This window comes from Hakea prostrata, chromosome 4 (genome assembly GCF_041222555.1).
Source record: "Hakea prostrata isolate BN-2017 chromosome 4, UWA_Hpros_2, whole genome shotgun sequence".
Classification (NCBI taxonomy): Eukaryota; Viridiplantae; Streptophyta; class Magnoliopsida; order Proteales; family Proteaceae; genus Hakea; species Hakea prostrata.
Genome location: NC_142603.1, coordinates 1810991 through 1831845, shown reverse-complemented (window position 1 = coordinate 1831845; position 20855 = coordinate 1810991). Strand labels below are relative to the sequence as shown.

The following is a 20855-nucleotide window of genomic DNA, read 5'->3' as shown; positions in this document are numbered from 1 at the left end:
CCTAGTCCTTGATAACCATATACCAATGATGTGTTCTAAACACTGCTCAGTGGTGGCTCTTACACCCCAGACACTCATGTATAGTTACTGTTCAGCCCCTTCCTATTCGATTACCTGTTTGTGTTGATACTCCTGCCTGTTCTCGGTAGCCCTTGTACCAGTGCAACATCTACATGACCAAGCAGTGATCTCTAAACCTTGAAAAGTATTTACTCCATTAATGCACAAAAGTGAAAATTCAGAATGGATGTATTCTATTCTAACTAATTCCTCTATGCAACCATTTTTCCAAAGAGAGATCCATTTAACAGCAAACACAGATATTAACCCAACAGCCCACAAAGATTCAATATACAACAATTTTAGCTATAACCTACAACAGCTCAGGGATAGGGTGGAATGCCACAACATCCAACGCTCACTCCTGAACCAAATATTTGGGCTTGGTATTCATCTTGGCTACTGGCTGGAAATTTAGGCTATTTACTATCTCGAAGAACCCTGGAACTTTTCAAACATGAACCTCATGCCTCGAATCTGCAAATTTAATAATTTCCATCAGTTAAATGTGTTCACAACTTGCAATGTTTCCTCAATAATGGTTCCAACCAAGTGATGTAACAGCAGCAATAAAGCACAAAAACACTCCAAAAATCTCAAAAAGAGATCTCAGATGCAAAGTCCACATGCACTACTTCAGACTATAAATTGTGAATTGGCATATCCATAAAAATCAACTGTTAATTCAAAAGAAAAGAAAAACACCAAAGGATATAGGAACAAGTAAACGAAGTACAACACCAGGTGTCTCCTCTCTCAGTCTTCTTTACCAATTGCAATATAATTTGAAGTCAACAAATTCATAGCATGTCATAAAGATAAGCCAAACACCTAGCAGAATACCCTAAAATGGGAAAACCCTAAAGGGGGGAGGGGGGAGGAGAGACTTCACATCTCACTTACAAAGTCAACTAGGATCTGGCAGAACTAAGTAAATTGACAATTACAGGAGTAATGAGACTGAGAAAGATGAATTGGAGTAGTAGGGCTTTAAAAATCTATAATCATGGACTCCCAAAGTTACTTTTTACCAGATTCTCCCTTTGGGTGAGATCTTACAATGGACTGAAAAGTCTAGATTACAAGCATGTGATGGGAGGAAATAATGTCACTGTAACAAAATGTACAAGTTAATACAGGTATGCTCACTTCTTCTTTTTCTTTTCTGTGCCAGGGGGAGAGTGTCGAACAGAACAGACAGAACCATCCCAAAACTTGAACCTCTGCCATACTTCAAAACCTTTTAATAAGGCTCATCACACTCACACTAGAAGATACTGGAGATTGACTACTAAAATTCATTATTCAAATGTCAAAAGTCAATTCCTTCTAAACCTTACATAAAAAATAGAAACCTAACTCAAATGAAAACAACTTCAAATAGGAAATTAACCATAATAGCCCATATTCAGGATTAGGTAAACCTAAGAAGCTCTACATAATCTACCCACAACAAAGCAAACAAATACTCCCTCCTAAATAACTAAACTACCAACCATTCCCAGACTAGGAAAACCAGTTTAGGACCAGCAATTGATCTGGGTCTCCAAAGTAGATCATGTCAGTCCAGCAAGGATAAGGCTAATGCACCATTCCAAATTGAAAATTGGGCATCTCATGACCAACCACTTGGAACCTTCAAAATCTTCTGTAGTTATCCATCTGGCTGAAGTTTAACAGCAACAGAGAGACAGGTCACATGGCACAATTGGCCACTGCATCAACTAAAAGCACATTGTGCAGTGGTCCCTTCTTCAACCTCCATTTTGAGAGGTTCACTGCATTGGAGCAGATATTATGTACAAGCAAGTGGGCCTTCTAATCATCTGCACAAGCCCTGAGTACTCCTGATGTGATCTGAAATACTATACACTTGGACCTCCGAGTCTACACTACCACCAGTTATTGTTATTTCATAATGACTGGTTGTTGTTGCCATATGTTGATGGATCATCATTCGGTGTTCTCCCCCGCATTATTTTTCCATTTCTGGTGTTTCCTGTGATGGGGAGAATGGCTACTATCATCTGATATATATATTTTTTTCTTAACATGATCTACTTTTGTACAATAACAAATGATGGTGATTGGAGTACTAATAGACATCAGAATAGTCCAGTACATGATAAAGTTCAACCTTATTCTTCTCCTCCTCAATTCCTTCTTCCTTTTCTGAGATCATATATGTTGGAAGCCTGAGGAATATGTTAAAAGTCATCACTCCGGCCACATAGATCCGTTTTTTAGTATCATCGAACAGCTATCTATGATTTTTGGCTAACTTATTTTCTTTTCCATATCAACCAAGGGGGCCTAAAAGCTCTACGAGACAATGTGTGGCAATTAGACAATAACCAACAAATGCATCCTGGCAGATTATAGAAAGCATTGCCTCTCACAAAAGAAGGTACAATCTAAAAAAACTATAGAGCAAATTGCACTAGCACCCCAAAATGGAGGCTTTAAAGCATTGACACCCCACTTTTTGTTTGAAAAACACAGACACCCCAATTCATTAAACACATAAATCCATTATGTTAGTAAAACAGTTAACCCATTGTTTATTTTTCTTTAATTCCAAAAATGCCCTTACCAAAATCTGAGGGGAAAAAAATCCAACAACAATGTCTTCACCAAATAACCTTCGTAGGCGGAAGAATGTCTTCTCTTCTTTTTCTTTTTCTTTAGGTAAATGAGAATAAGATTTCTTGGAAGGGTATAATAGTCTTTGCGATAATATAACTAACCATTCTAATAGAATAAGACCTATGTGTTTTTCAAATAAAAAGTGGGGTGTCAATGCTTTAGAGCCTCCATTTTGGAATGCCAGTGCAATTTGCTCAAAACTATATATTAATGGGAGTTAAAAGGTGTTTTCATGCACTAAGGTTTGAAGGGTGGAAACATTTGATGGTATAGTGATCCTAGATGAAGGGCATATGAGAGACACTCCAGATAAAGAGATAAGGAGATAGACATGCAATAGAAAGTACATACCTCAATCAAACAACACAAGTTAAGAGTAAGACGCTGTCCAGTTTCAACTTCCTTGCTATTAACTAAAATTGGACTTTTGCCGAGATTCTTCAGATAGAAGGATCCATCTTCATCCATCTTTATCATTGCCTGCACAAATGGACGGGGATAAATATTGCATGCCTCAGACACAATATATTAGTATGTCAAGCTGTTGCTAGTAATACACCATGACCGTTTTTTCTACAGGAACAGAAGCACCATGAAGAAACAAGAATGCAAGTACTGTTAGACCATAATTGAATGGCTTAAGCTTCCACGCAAGGAAAGTGAAATTAGTGATTGAGATAGGGATAAATGTGCTAGTAGTATGTGGTATGCTAGTATCCATTGTGTCTCTCTTCCCTTTCTTGAAATGACTTCCTTACCCTTTAAAAGGAGGAAGAAAGAGATCAACACACAGAGTGATAGCATACAGTATACTGCCAGCAAACCCAATCTTTACCCTTTTTTTGGTGAATACCAATCTTTTTTCCCTTAGTTGTAAAACAAAAATGGAATCTTTGGTTTTAAACTCTAACCAAATAACGATAATTATTCCTTTTCTGAATAGATATCGTGGCCCTTAAAAGGCATAAAAATAACGAGTCTCGCCATGAAATAATAGGAGGGAGTTATTGAACTCGCTTGAGACAATAAACTATGATTACAAAATCAATTAGGTTTTCTGTTAGGAAGATCAACAACAAAAGCTATTTATACTTTGGAGACTCATGCAAATATTTTGACAATGTAAAAGGATCTCCATGTGGTCTTTGGGTTCGAAAAAGCTTACGATAAGGTCCTAGAGACTTAAAGTTGCATGTATTGGAGCAAAGAAGTTATTACAAGTATGGACCATAGTTAAGATATGTATTATGGTGTGATGACTAGTTTTAAGACATATGGGGAGAACAGGACATTGAATTCCCTTACAATTGAGCTACATCAAGGACCAACTTATTTGTTTGCGCTTAACATAGTTGTCTTCAAGGCATCACCTAAACATCCTCGCCCTTCTTTGGGTCAAGGAGTCCTAGTGCAGCATTGGTTTTCTTTGCCCTCTATGGCCTTGCCTTGCCTTGTCACCTTACCAACTATGGCACTTAAAATGAGCGAGGTAATTGGAGACATTCATGATCAGGTCCATGGTGTGAATCTTTATTATTGATGGAATTTTTCTGGTGGAAGTGACAAGCATGAATCAAAGCTGATTATTTTAAGTACATGAATTAATCATAAATCATAAATAGAGGAGAAATAAAGGATGGTACCATACAGCGAATTCGAACAGGATAGATGAAGAGTGTCTGGGATGTTAAGTGATCAAAATATTCCTCAAAGGAAATTTTTCAAAAGCAATTATATGACCATACCGTATAGTGCAGAATGTAGGCAGTTGAGGAACATCAATAAGAAAAATACCATGTAGCTAAAACAAGGATATTGAGACACATGTATGGAAAACTGTTGAACTAAATTTCTGGCAAAACTACCCAAAATTAATGAGTGGTCTCAGTTTCAAGCTTGGCAGAAAAGAAACCCACGGTTGAAACCCAAATTTTGATCCTGAGCTTCAACTCTAGGTGGTTCAAGGTCAAAACTTGACGTTGAAACCTTGAAATGAGATTGGGGACATCTCACTTGCAGGCCTAATAAAAAGTAAGTCCATGAGATATCAAGAGATATCAATCCTTAGTGAAACAAAGAAGGACAAAAAAGGAATTAATAAATAAGAACTACCCTGGAAGCCTCTCCAACACATGATGAAATCGTCACGTTAAGAAGGATACTATAAGTAATGAACAATTTAGAGCTGACTTGGGATATCTCTGGTACATGGTGATCTGCAAGAAATGTTAGATTTCATGTAATAAGGATACTTTTAGACTAAATTTATATTGTGCCATGCACTTGTGCTTTGTGCCTTTTACCTCCCTTTGCCATCTTATGTTAGCATGGGAAGTGGCCAAGTGAGTTGATGAAGGGGAGAGAAATCTATTCTCCTATAACTCATTATCAGCCAACTTCTCTCCCCCTTTTTCTTTTAACTCCTGCTCTCATCTTTTTTCTTCTTCCCGTGTTCTCTCACAACCTCTAGATTCCAAGTAGAAATTCACTTGTTGGGACACAGTCATCTACAGTTGAGGCCTTCGGAATTTAGATGTTCAGTATGGAGGAGTAATCTGCTTCAGATTGAAGGAGCAAAAAGGGACAATGGAAGAAGTAACCTGACTCTATGATAAGAGACAAAGAGGTAAAGCATGCATGCCTAAGGGATCTACATAGCTGATCCCATTTAGCCCCATTTAGTTGGGAAACGGCTGAGTCTAGATAAGTATTTCCAGGTTTTATAAATTCCTTGTCTGGATCAATTGAAAACTAAACTAAAATTTAATTGATTAATTTCATAAGTTTTTAAATTAATGGATTTAGGAACACATCATCAGTAATAATTATGAAATTTCCATTTTATACCAGAGGACCAGCACCGGCCACTATCTGTGAGTCTTGTATTCCAAGGATCAGATTTCCAGCAAAACATCAACATATACGTGGTACTGAACAAATGCAATATTAAGGCCCCCCCCCCCCCCAAAAAAAAAAAAAAAAAAAAAAGAAGAAGAAGAATTAACTAAGAAAATATTTTCACTCTCCTGAAATATATGCACCATTTCTACCCCAGGATCCTCAAACAGGTAGCTCATATGATGAAGATCTGGCTTTTACCATACAATAAATAAATCAATAAATATTTCTGCCATAGACATTAAAAATGACATAAATATTTGGAATTTTGGATGTCTTCCAAGTGCCAAATTATGCAAGAATTGTCTTTGAAAATTAATGTGTCTGTTCTCTGGCAAAAGTTTACAGAGAAAGTTACTGCTGGTGTAGGGACAGAAAATATTCCGTCAAAATATAGGATATGTAGGCTCCCCTTTGAAGCAATGATTCAAAGGAACACCAAGCTGTTACCAAGAAGTCATCCCCTAACAGGCTTATGCTAGAAACTAGCCATTGTAATATGAAGAAGAATTTGCCCTCAGAATAGGGATTTGAATCATTTAATTGAATATAGTTCAAAATTCATATCCATGAAACAGTGCTATTGGTAGCCTTAGTGGCTTACAAACGATTCTGTTGGTCCAAGTGTCCATGGATGGAATCTGCCAACTATTAGGATTGGGTCATAAAGTAAATGTTAAGGAGCCTAGGTGCAGCAAGGCAAAGAACTGGAAGCAATTTACCCTATAAAAAGATTTTTAATTATATATTACCACATCTGACTATTGAGGTTTGGCGTATCCGACCCTTTACATATATGACAGACTCCAACTCCAATATCCATGTAACAAAAGATTGACATTAGTACTTTCCATCCTCATTTTATCAAGATTTAGTTTCCACTTAGAAATGATATCATAATCATAAATATAGAAAAGACAGAGGAATAGTTTGTATTTAAACCAAGACAAAAGGAGATGGCTTATGGGAGATAATACAAATATCGTTGTTTTTTTTTTTTTTTTTTTTTTGGGTGAGGGTTGAAATATATCCTTCAAATCGTAAAGTATCCAATGTAAGACAATCAAAGCAATTTTAACCTGCCGCCGAGATATTTTATTAGCACGCCCTTCTCTTCCTAGGTCAATGTCAACATCCACATCTTCGGTTGCTCTTCCAAGTAGTACCTACATTGTGAAGAACATATCAATAAAAACAAGGAAAAAGGTACCACAAACATTAGAATAAAGACTGATCACACATTAGCAACCCCATCTAAAGAAACCCACTTAGTTGGATAAGGCAGAGATTTTCCCAACCCCAACCCCCCCTTTTCTCTTTTTTTGGGGTGAAATGGCTGAGATTATCCAATGTTGTATATCTAGCAATCCCACCCATAGAGTCATCAGCATAGAGGTGACAAATGTCGGGTCATTCAAGGATTTAACTTTTAACTGTCCATCAGTGCATACCATATCTTCAAGATACCAATACGATACAACCCCCCCCCCCATCCCACCCCCGAAAAATAAATAAATAAAGCAATGCTTGTATCGGGTAGTACATGGTAAATATTTCAATACATTTAACACATCTCTTATAAACTACAGACATCATTCCTGACTGCAAGACACTATCTAGAGCTCCAGCAAGGCATTCTGATCTTACTTTGTCATCTTTTCCCTTTCCTTTTGTTGGGGGGAAAATCCAAATATCTTGTCACATTCTTAACCCCCTCCCCCCCTCTCAAGCTGGAGTCACATATATCACAGGAAAGCTGTAAAGTGTTTTCCTTTTTCTTTTGCTGGGGGGAAAATCCAAATATCTTGTCACATTCTTAACAACCCCCCCCCCCCCCGCCTTTTTCAAGCTGGAGTCACATCACATATATCACAGGAAAGCTGTGAAGTGTACAAAAAATAGCATAAATTGCATAAAAAGTGAAATAAACAATAACAAAAAGTGAAAGCATATTAAGAAAAGGGGGTTGCACCAGAAGAAAACCTGACGTCCATACCTCTGATTTCTTAATATAGTGCTTCAAATGGCGGCCATAGAAAATGGCAAATGCTCCATGAGAAGCCATAGCTCTTTGCATATGAGACTGGAAAGCTTGTTCCAGCCTTATTATTGCCCTCTTAGTATCCATGTTTTGATACCTTAACACTGGCAGAGAGAAAGGATAAACAAATCAAGAAAGGATAAACAATTCAAAATCATCCTACTGTGCATTACAACAATCAGCAATAGAAGTAACATGCATTCAGCCGCCAAAGAGTGTGTCAGTGGCACTATATTTATACTACTCTAATCCCATAACCCAGATAACCTTCTAATTTTTACCAACCAGCCCATTTGCCAGAAAAATGTAGAGTCAAATGGGCTACAGTGGCAGAAATTTTGTCCAGGGTATGTTTGTGGCTGGGATGGTGTGACTGAAACTTTACCATGTAAGAAAGAAAGACACCTTTTCTCAACAAATTCAACAGCTGGTATTACAAGGGAGCAAAACCCAAAACATCATCCTTCCTTGCGAAAGAAAAGAACAGACCCCTCAAAGAGATGTCCATGTAAACCCTTCATATGCTCTTGCAAGAAGAAATAGACACAATATGGACAGTTTGTCTAAATATTTCAAGAAATTACCTTCCCTGCTGAAATATGACTCTTGATCATCTGCATCCAAGTCCATATCAAGTATCTGCAAATAAACACCCAGTGAAGGTGCTAAATAAAGCTGTAAGCAGGCAAGAATGAATCAAAGTGTAGAGAGATTATTTACCATTGCTTCAACATCAGAAAAATAAGGCACGTCACCATCACTTTCAGAAAGTTGCTCTTCGTGATCCGAAGTTTGAGGGTTTGCTCCTGGTTCTGGAATAGCCATTTCTGTGAAATCTGTTTCTGCACTTGATTGCAACCTTCTATGAATTGCAACTGACACATCTTCTTCCTGATTATAGCCACCTGGGATGTTTTGTGGACAACTTTTTGCATGATTAGAACCATGACCTGGCATACCCAATAAAGAAGAACAATGAAAATTCTGTTGCTTTCCCATTTCAACTCTTGCAACTGATCTACCTGAAACAAAGTTTGGAGTTACAGGCATCGGTATGCCTCGGCAAACCTTCCCACCAGAAGCTCTTATGTGATTGGATACCACATTAGTATAATCACTCACAGGCAAGTCAGATTTGAATCCACATCCATCAACAGGAACATTTGGACCCGTTTCTGTCAACACTTGTGACCTTATCATCCTGGGAGCTAGAACCCTTTGCACAAAAGCCTCTTCTTCTCCCTTCGCCAAGTTTGATCCATGTTCATTAATGTTTTGAGCATCATGACCCTCCATCGGAAATGAGGCTGTGATGTTAGGAGAATCCCCAGAACTTTGTTGAGTTATAGGGGATTCAACTGATTCAAGCATTTCAGCGGATGGAAAGATGTCATCATTGTCTGGGACTTCAGGGTCCTCTGTGTTGAATTTGCAGCAAATAACCCCATCCTGAAATTCAGGAGAATGAGGATTCGGCAATGATATAGACACCAACTTATCTTCCACTGAATTGTGAGCCATGTGCCCATCCTCCTGTGGGAAGCGTGACTGGTAACTAAGATCATCAAATTCTCCACTAAATGGATCATCAGGTACCATCAAGCAAGTTTCATGTGGTTCTAATGCTTTAGACTCCGAAGGAATACCAGGCTTATCATCATGATGAGGTTTCCCAGGAGAACAAATCGAGTTAAGACCATCAAGACAAGATCTATCCATCATGTCTTTCACATCTACATCCATGAAAAGAAGCTCACTTTCAGCTGCAAAGTTCAAAAGGGAACTTGGAATATCCAAGAAGTTGCCCTCTGGCATAGCAGTTGAGTCAGTTAATCCTTCCATATATATTCTTTCAGCTAAATTAGGCTCTGAAGGCACAACTTGATAATTGGATGAACACACTTTCTGAGTGCCACCATCACCCGTGCATGCTAATGCATCTTCTGAAACTTGACCTTTGTCTCCATGGTCTGCCTTGATTTGCATTGCTGATGTAGAAATGCCATCAACTGGTCCCCACACAGGCATTGTAGGTAAAGTAGATGAATATCCTAACTGGTGAAATGCAGCACTATAATCTGAAACCCCAGAGTTAAAGCACTGACTCCCTCCAAATCCAGAGCAAACATGTCCAGGGTTGTTACTAATACAACCAATTAAAGACAATGGTTTTGTTTCTAAATCACCTGTCTCAAATAGGTCACTCACTGGCATCTCATGATGTGTCCCTATTTCCTGAGCACCAGTACAGTTCCCAAAGACAGTTGCATTCTGTTGAAGAGGAATATCTTTATGTACATTATTATGCTCAAATGAATGTCCAATTCCGGTTTGTGCTGCATCATTATTACCAGTAACTCCATATAAACAATTCCTAGCAATCACTCCATCAGAAAGGCCACCTTCAAGTGAGTTCAGGTGTCCAGAATCAAACGCACAGCCAGGACCATCAATGTCACCAGCAGTAGCATCATCCCCTACAATTTCAGGAAACTCATCACACATAATATCCAAGTCCGACTCTGGCAGTCCAAAATGATTTGAGGTATGCTCTCTAAACATACAATTTTGACCTTCAATTTCGTTTGGCTGCATTAATTGCTCTTGATGTTGGCCTTCATTAGTTGTGCAATTAAAACCCAAACTCATGTTGATAGAGTTACGAGGTTCACTGCAAATCCTCTTTCGCCTTGAATGGTAAAGGCTACGAACACTTTCAACATTTTTCTTCCCTAAAGTAAGTCCACTACGTTTGGAATTGAAAGATCTGTTGGCTTTTGATGATAGATTGGAAGCAGAATTTTCAACCTCAGCCATACGATCAGCGGCTTCAGCTGAAACATCTGGATCATAGAGAAGAGAGTGCCACCGGTCATGCAGTTCATGAATACTATACCTCTGAGAAAATCTCACTGCACCTTTAGCAAGTGATTCTAAAGAAGCACCAGCCTGCATATAAAAGATAAAGAAGCACATCAATAGAAGCAAAAAGCCAATGATGACATTCACAAACTACAGTAAGTAAAATCATCAAAATCCGCCACACAAAATGAAATATTAGGAGGCCTTAACTAGTAACCATGTGGTGTTAAAGCATTTTTCATTTCTTAATTACTTTCCAATATGCATAAAAGAGCCTAGAAGGAAGGAAAAGACATAGCATAATAAACCAACCAACTGAAGTAGAAATATATTGAAGGGTGAACAATCCAAGCAGTGGAAGGTTAGGAATCCACATCAGACACATGTAGAAATTACCCGCCTAACGATTTGCTTAATTGTTAAACCTACAAAATGTATAGTCTACAGAGTGAAATAGAGTCAACAAAATAGATGGCATCCCAGGTTAGAGTTCACAAACATGAAAAAGCACAAGCTATGGAGTACATAGGAGGCACAAGACCAAAAGCAAAAATAACCCCACATTATGTAAGATCTAGATGTGAGGCAGCTAAGGCAGTGGTCAAACGAACCCGAAGAAACATACAGTTCCACGTGTGGTTGCTGAGATTTCTTATCCACCCCATGTCTAGAACATTGCCCAACTCTTTTCTTTTCTTCTCTTTGGGTGAATGAGGACCACAACTTAAAAACAAATAAGCAAACAACCACAAAAAGTAAAATTAAAAAAAAAAAAAAAAAAAAAAAATGGAAGCAACACAGGCCAAGAACAGTTTTAAGTGAAACTAAACTGTTCTACCATGGTTAGAGGGAGAGCAGGAGAACCCAGTATGATGACTCCATTTTACAGTAAGAATATCTATAGAACACTGAATGTCAGATTGTCAGCTTCTTCAGGAAGAGATGCACCAACCCTAGTGAGGCAAGTAATAGAGAAAGTGACTCAGTAATATGGAGAAAGGAGAATACCTAGATCCACTCTCACACAAAGAAGCAACAAAGGGGCTAACATACTCAAGGCAGCATAGCATTAAAGCTCCAAAGGGAGGGTAAAAAAAAAAAAAAACCCCACCCCAACCCAAAAAAAAAGGAAAAAGCTTGGGTGTCCTTATTTTAAGGAAGATCCTCCACACGATGGAAATCTGAATCTGGTGGGATATGATTGAAGAAATGGCATTAGCTTCCACATGTTGGAAATCTGAATCTGATTAGCGGTTTCACTTTCTTAGCATCCAAACCTATCCAAAAATCAGCCTACCAAAAGAGTAGCAGCTACATAATGATTTAACTCCACCATCTCACTATGTGCTGCTTCACCGAATCACCAGCCGTGTCTTTCACTTAATTCTTATCTGAAATAGGATAATTTTCTAAAATTCCTCCTTCCTTGATGGTTTCTCCTCTTCCAACTCACACAATCCCAAGAAATCAGCATCTATCTTTTCAGTAAATCCAAAATCATAAACTGATTACCCTTCTCAATCAATATTTCTTTTCATTTATTAGTAGAACCACCACACATAGAGCTGCCTGTTTTAAATTCAAATTCAAATTTTGATTTTGGTTTTCAAAATGCTTTGCCTGCAACCAACAAAAAAGATTGTAAATTTCTTGTGGTCCCCAAATTTGAATTAGCACCACCAATGGCCCACTTGGATGAAAACATGGCAGCATTTGGCAAACAATATTTGAATTTTAATCTTCCAATCCTTGCAAACTCTTTCATCTTCTGACATCCCACACTGCTATGGAGAAAAGCCAAATATCCTGGCACTTTGAACAACTGGGAGGTTTCCAATCATATAGAAGCTCCTGCTTACTAACATTCCTTTGTTCACCATAAACAGAATGGAATTCATCAGATCGTTTTCAACAGTCTCTCGAAAGCATTAACCTGGCAAACTCAATCCAAGTTGGTCCTCATATGAGAACCCTAGATTCCTCATTATTCCCTTCCTAACAATCTACCTGACCCTAAATTGCTGCAATTCAATTCCAGCACAGTTTCCCCCATTAACACTCAATGCAACCTCTAGCGACAAACTCCTTAAATTAACTTAACTTTACAATAAAAAACTAGGTGCTACCACACCATAACCCTAAATTGATTTTAAACCCGTTCTTGGCCTAGTCAAGTTACAAGCTCATGTCAGATCCTGGTTACTCGCTTCTAGTTGGATCCCCTTCTAACTTAGAATTACATTACGCCTCCTTCTTCCACACCTGCCTTCCAGAAGAATAAGTTACGTCTTTATTCATGTCAAGGCTACCAACTTCCCAGGCAAATAAAGGCGTCACCACAAGAATGTGCCATAAGACATTACCTAAATCAACAAATTGACATGTTTCTCAATTGAAGGTCCAGTTCTCTAATAAAAACAAACCAGGTGATCGTTACACAGTATGCTTGAAATACCAAGAAATAGCAATTCAGGTTGGTGTTATCTCACTAGTGTTTCGATTGCTTTTTACCAAGAAAGCAACGAAGATTATACAAGGCAAGCAACTTACTGAAACATAGCAATAAGAGACTTATTGCAGTTTCGTTCAATTCAAACACCGAGAATTTAGAACTAGTAGAAAAAAGGATGATCGAAATGTTACCTCGACCGCATTCTTCAACTGGAAATCGTCTTCAGGATTCCAGGGAGATATGGGAGCAAGCGCTCCCATGTCCGAAACCTAAGAAATCCCTCTCTGAGGACCAGAAGAAGACTTCCGAAGTAGAACCGAACGCTGAAAAGCCTTAAACCTAGCGGAACTGAGTTCTCACTGAAAGCAGTTCACAGTAGAGAGATGAGAATTAAATCTACGAGTTGCTTGGTGCTTTCTCTCTCTTTTCCTCATCCAGGGGCCCAACGCAAAATCTTCGTCGGAGGGAACACAGACTGTGGAAGTGTAGAACACTTAGAACGGTTGCTGGACACTCTCTAATTTGCCACGTGTCGATTGCAACCTGAGCGGTTACGACAACGTAGAGGTGGGAAATCAGGAGTCGCTCGTTTCCAAAAGAAAACGAGGCGAAGCGAGTCTAGATCTCCTGCCCCCAGCATGCCCAGTCCCGCCTCCACGTATGCTACTCGTATACAAGGTTTAAAGTATCGATCGAGTATTGTATCGATCAGGTGATTTTAAGAGACGTATCATCCTGTATCGAGTTTTGTATCGGGCTAGCTAATGTATTTTACTGTAATTCAATAGAGAGACATATTTAGGTGTATCGTATTAATTAGGTCAAATATAGTATCGTATTGTATCGTGAGATATTTTAAACCTTGCTCACGCAGGCATGTCAACACGCAACACTGACCTGATACTAGCAGATCTTGTGATTGTGGGTCTCACTACCTCATGTAAGTGTGAAAACATAGAAGCACGGGCAAGTTAGAGGCATATGATCTAAATGTATGAATTTCTAGTAGAGATTCTTCTACTTATGTTGTCCTTCAAATCATCTTCTCACATTCACATGAGCGTAAATCTCACACTGCCTTGCTTGACACAGACAACAAATAATTTGAATGTGGGATGATGATTTAACGAGTAGACTGGATAGAAAAGATTTGGAGTCGTTAATTTCGGTCAATTGGGCATTGAAACTAATAAAACAAATAATAAACACCCACTTAGCCAACACATTTTTTACTTATGTCAAATATTATATTGGATAATATATAATGATTATATTGATGAATTTCATTATAATATCTAAGTGATCGAACGGATTGAATACCATAGATTAATCATGTGACTAAGTTATAAAATTATAAATTCATCGTTAATGAATATAAAATTAATTAATATTTATTATATCTCTTTTTTTTTTAAGACGTCATAATTACCTTCATATATGGCTACATTTAATTTTGCTTAAAAGCCCTTGTTCATAATAATAAATGTGACTAAATTAGGTCTAAAATTAGAATTAAATCAATTAATAAATATATAATTGATTGTTCTTAGTTGCGTCTCCTTTTTAAGAATTTCATAATTACAATCATATATATTTTAAAATTAACTATTGATAACTCACTAAATCTCCTCCCCTCAATTTTAGATTCACATACCAAAAAATTTCTCATAAGTCTAATCTCACATTTTAAAACAATAGACTCAATTTGTTGATATGCTAGAATTACCTCACTTAATTTTTGTATTTCCTAAATATATTAATATCTTTATCCACATAATCTATCTTTACTTTTTTTTTTTTTTGGTAGACTATCTTTACTTTCTTGACCATTAAACTTTCAGGCTGTTTGGAACGGAAGAAGATATAATTTTTTTTTAATAAGAATTTTTTATATTTGGAGGAGTATTACATATATATGTCGTACTAACCCTTCATTGGCAAAAAAAAAAATCAGATAGGTGTAGTGGGGAGGTGCGGCAATGGGAGAGGATGTAGTGACTTCTGAAAGTGGTGGGTGATTTTTGACAAAGTGTAGGAAGAAGATGGATAAAACAAAAATTACTTCACCCACCTGAAGATTAGGTATGAAGGTAATTACAGTGAGACTGGTGAAGGCAGTTTTATCATACCACATCATATAAGGTTATTACGTCATTTAAATTTAAATTTTTGAGATTTTTTTTCTTTTTTCGTAATGTTTATTAAGTTGTGCTTAAATTATTGATTGTCTACTTGAGTAGAAAATTTTTCAAATTGCCTAAATTCACTTTTTCTTTTAATTCTATATTAGACACTTTTAATTTTTCCATCTTTAACCATTATTTTTTCAAAATTTAATTATTAACAGACAAATATACCCCTCACTCATGCAAATGACCATAATGCCCTTCTTATAGCCAACCCTTAAGCGGGTGAAGGGATACCTATCTTCTTTATATACCATAAACGGAAACCCCACCACCCCTCCTCTGCAGGAGACTACCGCCCTTCCTCTGCCGTTGCCCTCGTTTCCTTCCATTCTGTGGTAGTTGCCTGACTGCCTCTCAATTCTCCAACTCTACTTTAACCATCTCATGCATCCGTCCATTACAAGACTTCCCCACGTGAAACACAAGCCACAGCCTCAACTCGAGAGACCTAAAAACAGCACATTTGTACCAGGAAAAAAAAAAAATCCTCTCTCCTCGCAAAGCTTAAGAACAAGATCGAATTCCTCTTTCTCACAAAGGGAAGGAAAAGTGCCTGAAAAGTGGATCAATTCGGTGCAAGAACCTTTGTCATCTAATTCACCAAAAATCGTTTTGGCTGTCTCTAACATTGCGATGTCCTTTAATCAAAGCCTTGAAACTATGTATATCAGCTTTTGGTCCCTTTGTGTCTAACTAGAGTATTAAATGTGACCAAATTTGGATGCTTAGGACATATGCCGAACACGTTTTGTTTTGTATTGTTTATTTATTTAAGTTTTTATGATTACATAAAGGCAAGATTCGAAAAATCGTACCATGTCGCCAGTTGGCAACACCATGACACAACGGCATATTGTGATATGTCAGGCAACATTTGGAGGGGTGTCAATGAAAAATCGACCCCAGTTTCGAGGGGTATTTGTCTTTTAGTCTGAATTTTGTTATGTAGTCTAACTTGAGGCCAATAAACACACTGGGAGCATTATTTTGACCTAAAACATCACCTAAACTAATGTTCATGATCGACACATGCCAAGTTGTATGCAGAAAAAACTGGAAGTCTAGAAAACTCACAAATTTGTATGAAATCCTACTTGATCGATACAAACAATATAATAGTAAGTGATAACGAAGTAAGATGCACTCATAAACATCGAATATTATAGCAAAATAGGGTTGAAATGCAAGAAACAAGAGAGAGAAGTGATATTGGCAACATATCAGTAACATATCGACGACATTAGCGACATATTAGAGGCATTGGCGACATATCGATGAATCGACGCTTTATCGTCGCCTTTTTGTCGACCTCGTGTCGGAGAGGGTGTCAAGTCGCCAGCATAGCAATATATCGGCAACACTTCGAACCATTGGTAAAGGTCAAGGATGGTACACAAATGAACACCAAACCATTAGACCAGGATGAAGAGTTATATACCATAAGCAGCTAACCGTTAGTGCCCAACCGATGGTTTTATGTAAGATCACCAGTTCACCACCATTCATGGCCATGTATGATACATATCTCCACAAAGGCAAGAGATTGCTAACCATTAATAACAACTAGCTATATATTCATGGCCATGACATGCATGTTACATCCATAAGCTAAATGTTCTTTTCGCAAATAAAGCTTAATTTGTATCTATGTGTAAAATTATGCAATCGATTGACAAATATATTAATGTTAAAAGTAATCTAAAGAGCTGATTCAAAATTGGCAAAAATTAAGTTTTCATAGAAAAGATTAAGAGTTCAAATCCTTTAGGCTGAGGAGAAAATTCATATATAAAAATAATTATTTTCTCATCTCTTCATATATAAAGTTTATTTAAGGATTAGTCAAGATGCGCTGAAACTAAACAAACCTCAATTTTTGAAAAATATATATCTCCACCCCTTTTCCTTGCCCCCAAAACCCACCAAGGTTTCAATCTAAGTTACCCACTCTAACCTACAACCCAAGTCATCTTGCGCTACCTAACTCTCAAGATTTTTTCTTTTTCTTTTTTGATAAACTGAAGTGTGCTACTTTAATCCAATGCAGAATTCAACTATTGGATTGATGTTCATGCGACTTTATTCGTGTATTGGGCACCCTTCAATTTTACAATATCTTTTCAATATTGAATGATGAAGTGGTCACATCATTAACTCACATGGCACTAGTGGACGCCACTACTGCAAGTTTCCCATAAATAATCTATTGAAGGGATTCCTGTAAAACCTTTTACCTTCGAAAATATTTCCAACCCATTCCAGGAAATGCTTGCAAAATCTCTCAACCAAAAAAGGAAAAAAGCTTGTCACACCCTTTTCTGTTCCTATAAAGCCAAATTATCGGAGCTCAAAATGAAGTGTAATGAAGCAAGCAGCATGTGGAACGACTGACTCTTCTGGAAAGCAAACATGGATCATGGATGGGCTGCCAACACATGGCCTTCTCGAGGTACACGTCCATACGTGAATGATGCTATTCTAACCGTTGGATGTGTACTAAGAAAGATGAGTTTTCTCATGGTATTAGTGATTGGGTATGAGTTCGGATGATCTCCCCGACACTGACAGCTATTGACCACAAATTACAAGGGACTACAAAATTAAGATGATGAGTTTTTTTAAAAATATACTTTATTATTTTTTACTTGTGACCCCACATAGTTTGTGGTTGTAAAGCCGTCGGAGAGCATAGAGTACTCCCAGTCAGGAGAGATGATCCATACTCATTGTGTATCAAATGGATTCAATATCAAATTCGGTGTGGGCCGATACTCTTAGTCATATAGGCATTGTACCACACAGTGTCTTGAGTACTGGACCACCGATACTCACCTTCCATCAACTTGGTAGAGAATCCGGATCATCTCCCGGTCGGGAGAGCACTCGATGGCTTCCTGACTACAAAAACCAGTGGGTCCCACTGGTGAAAAAAAAACTTTTTATTTTTATTTTTTTCAATAAGTATTTTTCACCGTGGGCTCCACTGATCTTTGTGGTCGTCAGCGTCAGGGAGCACTTCCGGGGTAGCTATCCAGACTCCTTGGTAGACCCCTACCCATGCACATTCTTTGCGTCCAGGCATGGCATCTAGTAACCAGATCCCGTGGTATCAATCAACCAATTCGAGTACCACAGACGACCAACGACGCATGCCCTGCGTAAAAGATCTGATCCGACCCCCACAATATGATATTTATTTATTTATTTATTTAGGTAGGAAATAATCAGAAGTAGGTGAGAAGTATAAAATTAGTTGAGTACTTAAACAATAATTAAAATTCAGTTCAATTCAGTGTTTATCCCAAAAGATTAAAGTCTGTAGGATAATTTGACCTCTAAAAGACTGCAACTCAAGCAAGGCGTAGATCATGGAATCCAAAAATTCCTCCATCTTGAAGATTAGGTTGAATTGGTTGCAGGCGGAAAGCAAATGAATGGGAGCCTCCGTTTGCTACTCCAAGCTCATGAGCTTCGTAATCGCCTTCATGGTCCACCAAGCCATAGTCTGGATCTTCATCTCTCTCGTCCTTTGATAAAAAAAATAAATACCAAATATTGAAGCATAGATTAACGATGTTTTTTGGAAATGAAAGAGTTTCTGTTTTATATGCTTACAAATTGGCGCAGGAGATTCTTGTGTGTTTCCTCCGAGTTCCTCAACTGCAAACACAGGAAACAATGTTCTATCACTCGTACCAAAAAAGAAGAAAAATTAAATAGCTAAGTTCGGGCAAAATATTGGAGTAACAAAACCTTTTTCCGGTACGTGTCGGTTTGAGTCTGGATCTTGTGATACTGTGAAAAATGATGAACCGAAGATCGATACAGTTAGTTTTAGTTTTTGTATAGAAAATCATAATCTGGTTCAGCGCACGGTAGAGATTGCACGGAAGGATCCGCGACATTTTCACCCAAAAAACACAAAAGAGGTTCGGCTACATAGAAATAAATCGTCGATCGTACCTTTTGTTCACGAACAATCGTCAAGGATTTGGCCATGTTTTGCTCAAGACCACGCAGTTCTTCGATGCTCAGATCGTTGAGTTCCTCACCCATCCTCTGCCTGTCAAACGTGCCGTAACAAGGCTCATCCATTCACAGATTTACGTTAAAATCAAGTGTCTTCTAAAGGAAATGAAAGAAATAAAGAGCAGGTCGTTTTGTTTCGTACCTGATTTCTCTACGGAGACCATTATTGGTCTCTTTCAGCTTATTCAAGCTTTCTTGCATTTTCTGAACTCAATAGAGCCAAACAAACAAAAAGATGAATAGAAACATTCGTATAAATGTTGCAGAATTTGAAAAGAACAAGATCCAAGCAGAACAAGATCCAAGCAATCGATGATAACTTTAACCTCGTAATGAGGCTGCCAGAGATTAATTCCCGAAACTTGCTGATAGCGATCAAAAATCTTCTTCGTTCTAAGAGAAGAGAAGAGAAGAGAAAAAGGAAAAGGATCAGATCAATCAAATACAGAGAGAGAGAGAGAGAAGGTGAAGGAGAAAGGAGATGAGTAATAAGCTTACGTTGTGCTGGGAGTAACGTATTCATGGAATTTGCCTGTACTGGAGAACATGACGAGAGAAACTTCGGCATCACAGAGAACACTGAGCTCCCGAGCTTTCTTCATGATACCGCCTCGTCGCTTCGAGTAGGTAACTTGCCTGTTTGTGGTATTCTCTATTCGCTTGATCTCGATCTTTCCTCGTCCCATTTCTCTCACTCTTTGTGTCTTCTTCTTCTTCCTCCTCTTTCACTAGAACCTAGTTTGGCTAAAGCGCTTGTGTTTGAGGGGGTGAAATGGCAGGGAAATAAATGGAGGCAATGAATGAAGAGGGGAGAAACAAAAGAGGTGGATAAAGGAAGAGGGAACAAAGCAAGGGAAAAGAAGGTCAAGAAGCAGAAGGCATTCCGTATTTGGAGGTAGGGACCAAAAGCTTTAGTTTCCACAAATGGAAATGTGTTCCCACTCCGTGAAAGTGTTGCAGGCTCTGACAACGTGTGGTGTCTACGCCGGTTTAAGAATCGGTCCACATCAATCATCTCTGCCTTCCATAGACTACTCACTCCTACACTCCAAACCCCTTTTTTTTTTCTCTTCTTTCTCTCTCTACCTCTCTCGTTCCATCTTCTTCACTGTTTGAGGGGGTGGTTGATCTTCAACCATGACATGACTAACAGGATATTTATTCTCTTCAGTTCTACGTCTGTGTCACGCAAAGCCTGGGGCCCACCGATTCACCAATTTCCAATCTGATTCTCATCAGTTGGGTTATGGGGTTGGTCGTGTATGCTGATTATAGCTGTATTAGTATCTCCGATACGTATCGAATTAGTCACATCTTATGAGTTATTCTCTAATATTATTGTCATCTCTTGAATTATCCAATTCATAACTAGATCTCTATTACTCTCAAACATGGTTATTTTTGTTGATCTATTTCCAGTATTGTCCACACATTCTAAGTTTATAAGTACAATCTATGAATCATATCGTTAAAACTTTGTGAGGGTTTATGATTGGTAAACTCTAGACAGTGAAGGAAGATGAAGAAACAAATGTAAGGTTTTTCGTTCAAGACTATTGTTGTCTTTTTGAAAAGTTTAACTCGCTTACTTGAACAACGTTTATAATCCAATTTCCAGGAATTTCCTACTAGGGTTGTGCACCTGACCTTTTATGATGTAGTTATAACCATTAAATCC

General features: G+C 38.0%; 2 protein-coding genes across 2 annotated transcripts; both read right to left on the bottom strand.

Annotated features, from left to right (window-relative positions):
• Positions 1 to 13440, bottom strand: LOC149016985 (uncharacterized). The gene is made up of 7 exons (XM_089151289.1): positions 13151 to 13440; positions 8366 to 10594; positions 8230 to 8284; positions 7601 to 7749; positions 6684 to 6770; positions 3058 to 3186; positions 1 to 537 (listed from the first exon to the last, which is right to left on the bottom strand). The coding sequence occupies exons 1-7, from the start codon at positions 13217 to 13219 to the stop codon at positions 487 to 489; spliced, it is 2769 nt and encodes a 922-aa protein (XP_089007415.1). The 5' UTR covers positions 13220 to 13440; the 3' UTR covers positions 1 to 486.
• Positions 13441 to 18452: 5012 nt separating this feature from the next.
• LOC149016984 (agamous-like MADS-box protein TM6) lies at positions 18453 to 20031 on the bottom strand. The gene is made up of 7 exons (XM_089151288.1): positions 19676 to 20031; positions 19504 to 19570; positions 19320 to 19381; positions 19112 to 19211; positions 18902 to 18943; positions 18764 to 18808; positions 18453 to 18675 (listed from the first exon to the last, which is right to left on the bottom strand). Exons 1-7 carry the CDS (start codon positions 19861 to 19863, stop codon positions 18499 to 18501), a joined length of 681 nt encoding a protein of 226 aa, XP_089007414.1. The 5' UTR covers positions 19864 to 20031; the 3' UTR covers positions 18453 to 18498.
• Positions 20032 to 20855: the final 824 nt, after the last annotated feature.

Coding starts and splice junctions, on each gene's coding strand:
- LOC149016985 (XM_089151289.1), bottom strand. CDS start 13,219: ATGGGAGCGCTTGCTCCCATATCTCCCTGGAATCCTGAAGACGATTTC. Junction 3,187..6,683: donor ATAAAATATCTCGGCGGCAG/GTTAAAATTGCT, acceptor CCATTTGTGCAG/GCAATGATAAAGATGGATGA. Junction 538..3,057: donor ACTTGTGTTGTTTGATTGAG/GTATGTACTTTC, acceptor TTAAATTTGCAG/ATTCGAGGCATGAGGTTCAT.
- LOC149016984 (XM_089151288.1), bottom strand. CDS start 19,863: ATGGGACGAGGAAAGATCGAGATCAAGCGAATAGAGAATACCACAAAC. Junction 19,212..19,319: donor GGTCTCCGTAGAGAAATCAG/GTACGAAACAAA, acceptor CACGTTTGACAG/GCAGAGGATGGGTGAGGAAC. Junction 18,809..18,901: donor CCGACACGTACCGGAAAAAG/GTTTTGTTACTC, acceptor CTGTGTTTGCAG/TTGAGGAACTCGGAGGAAAC.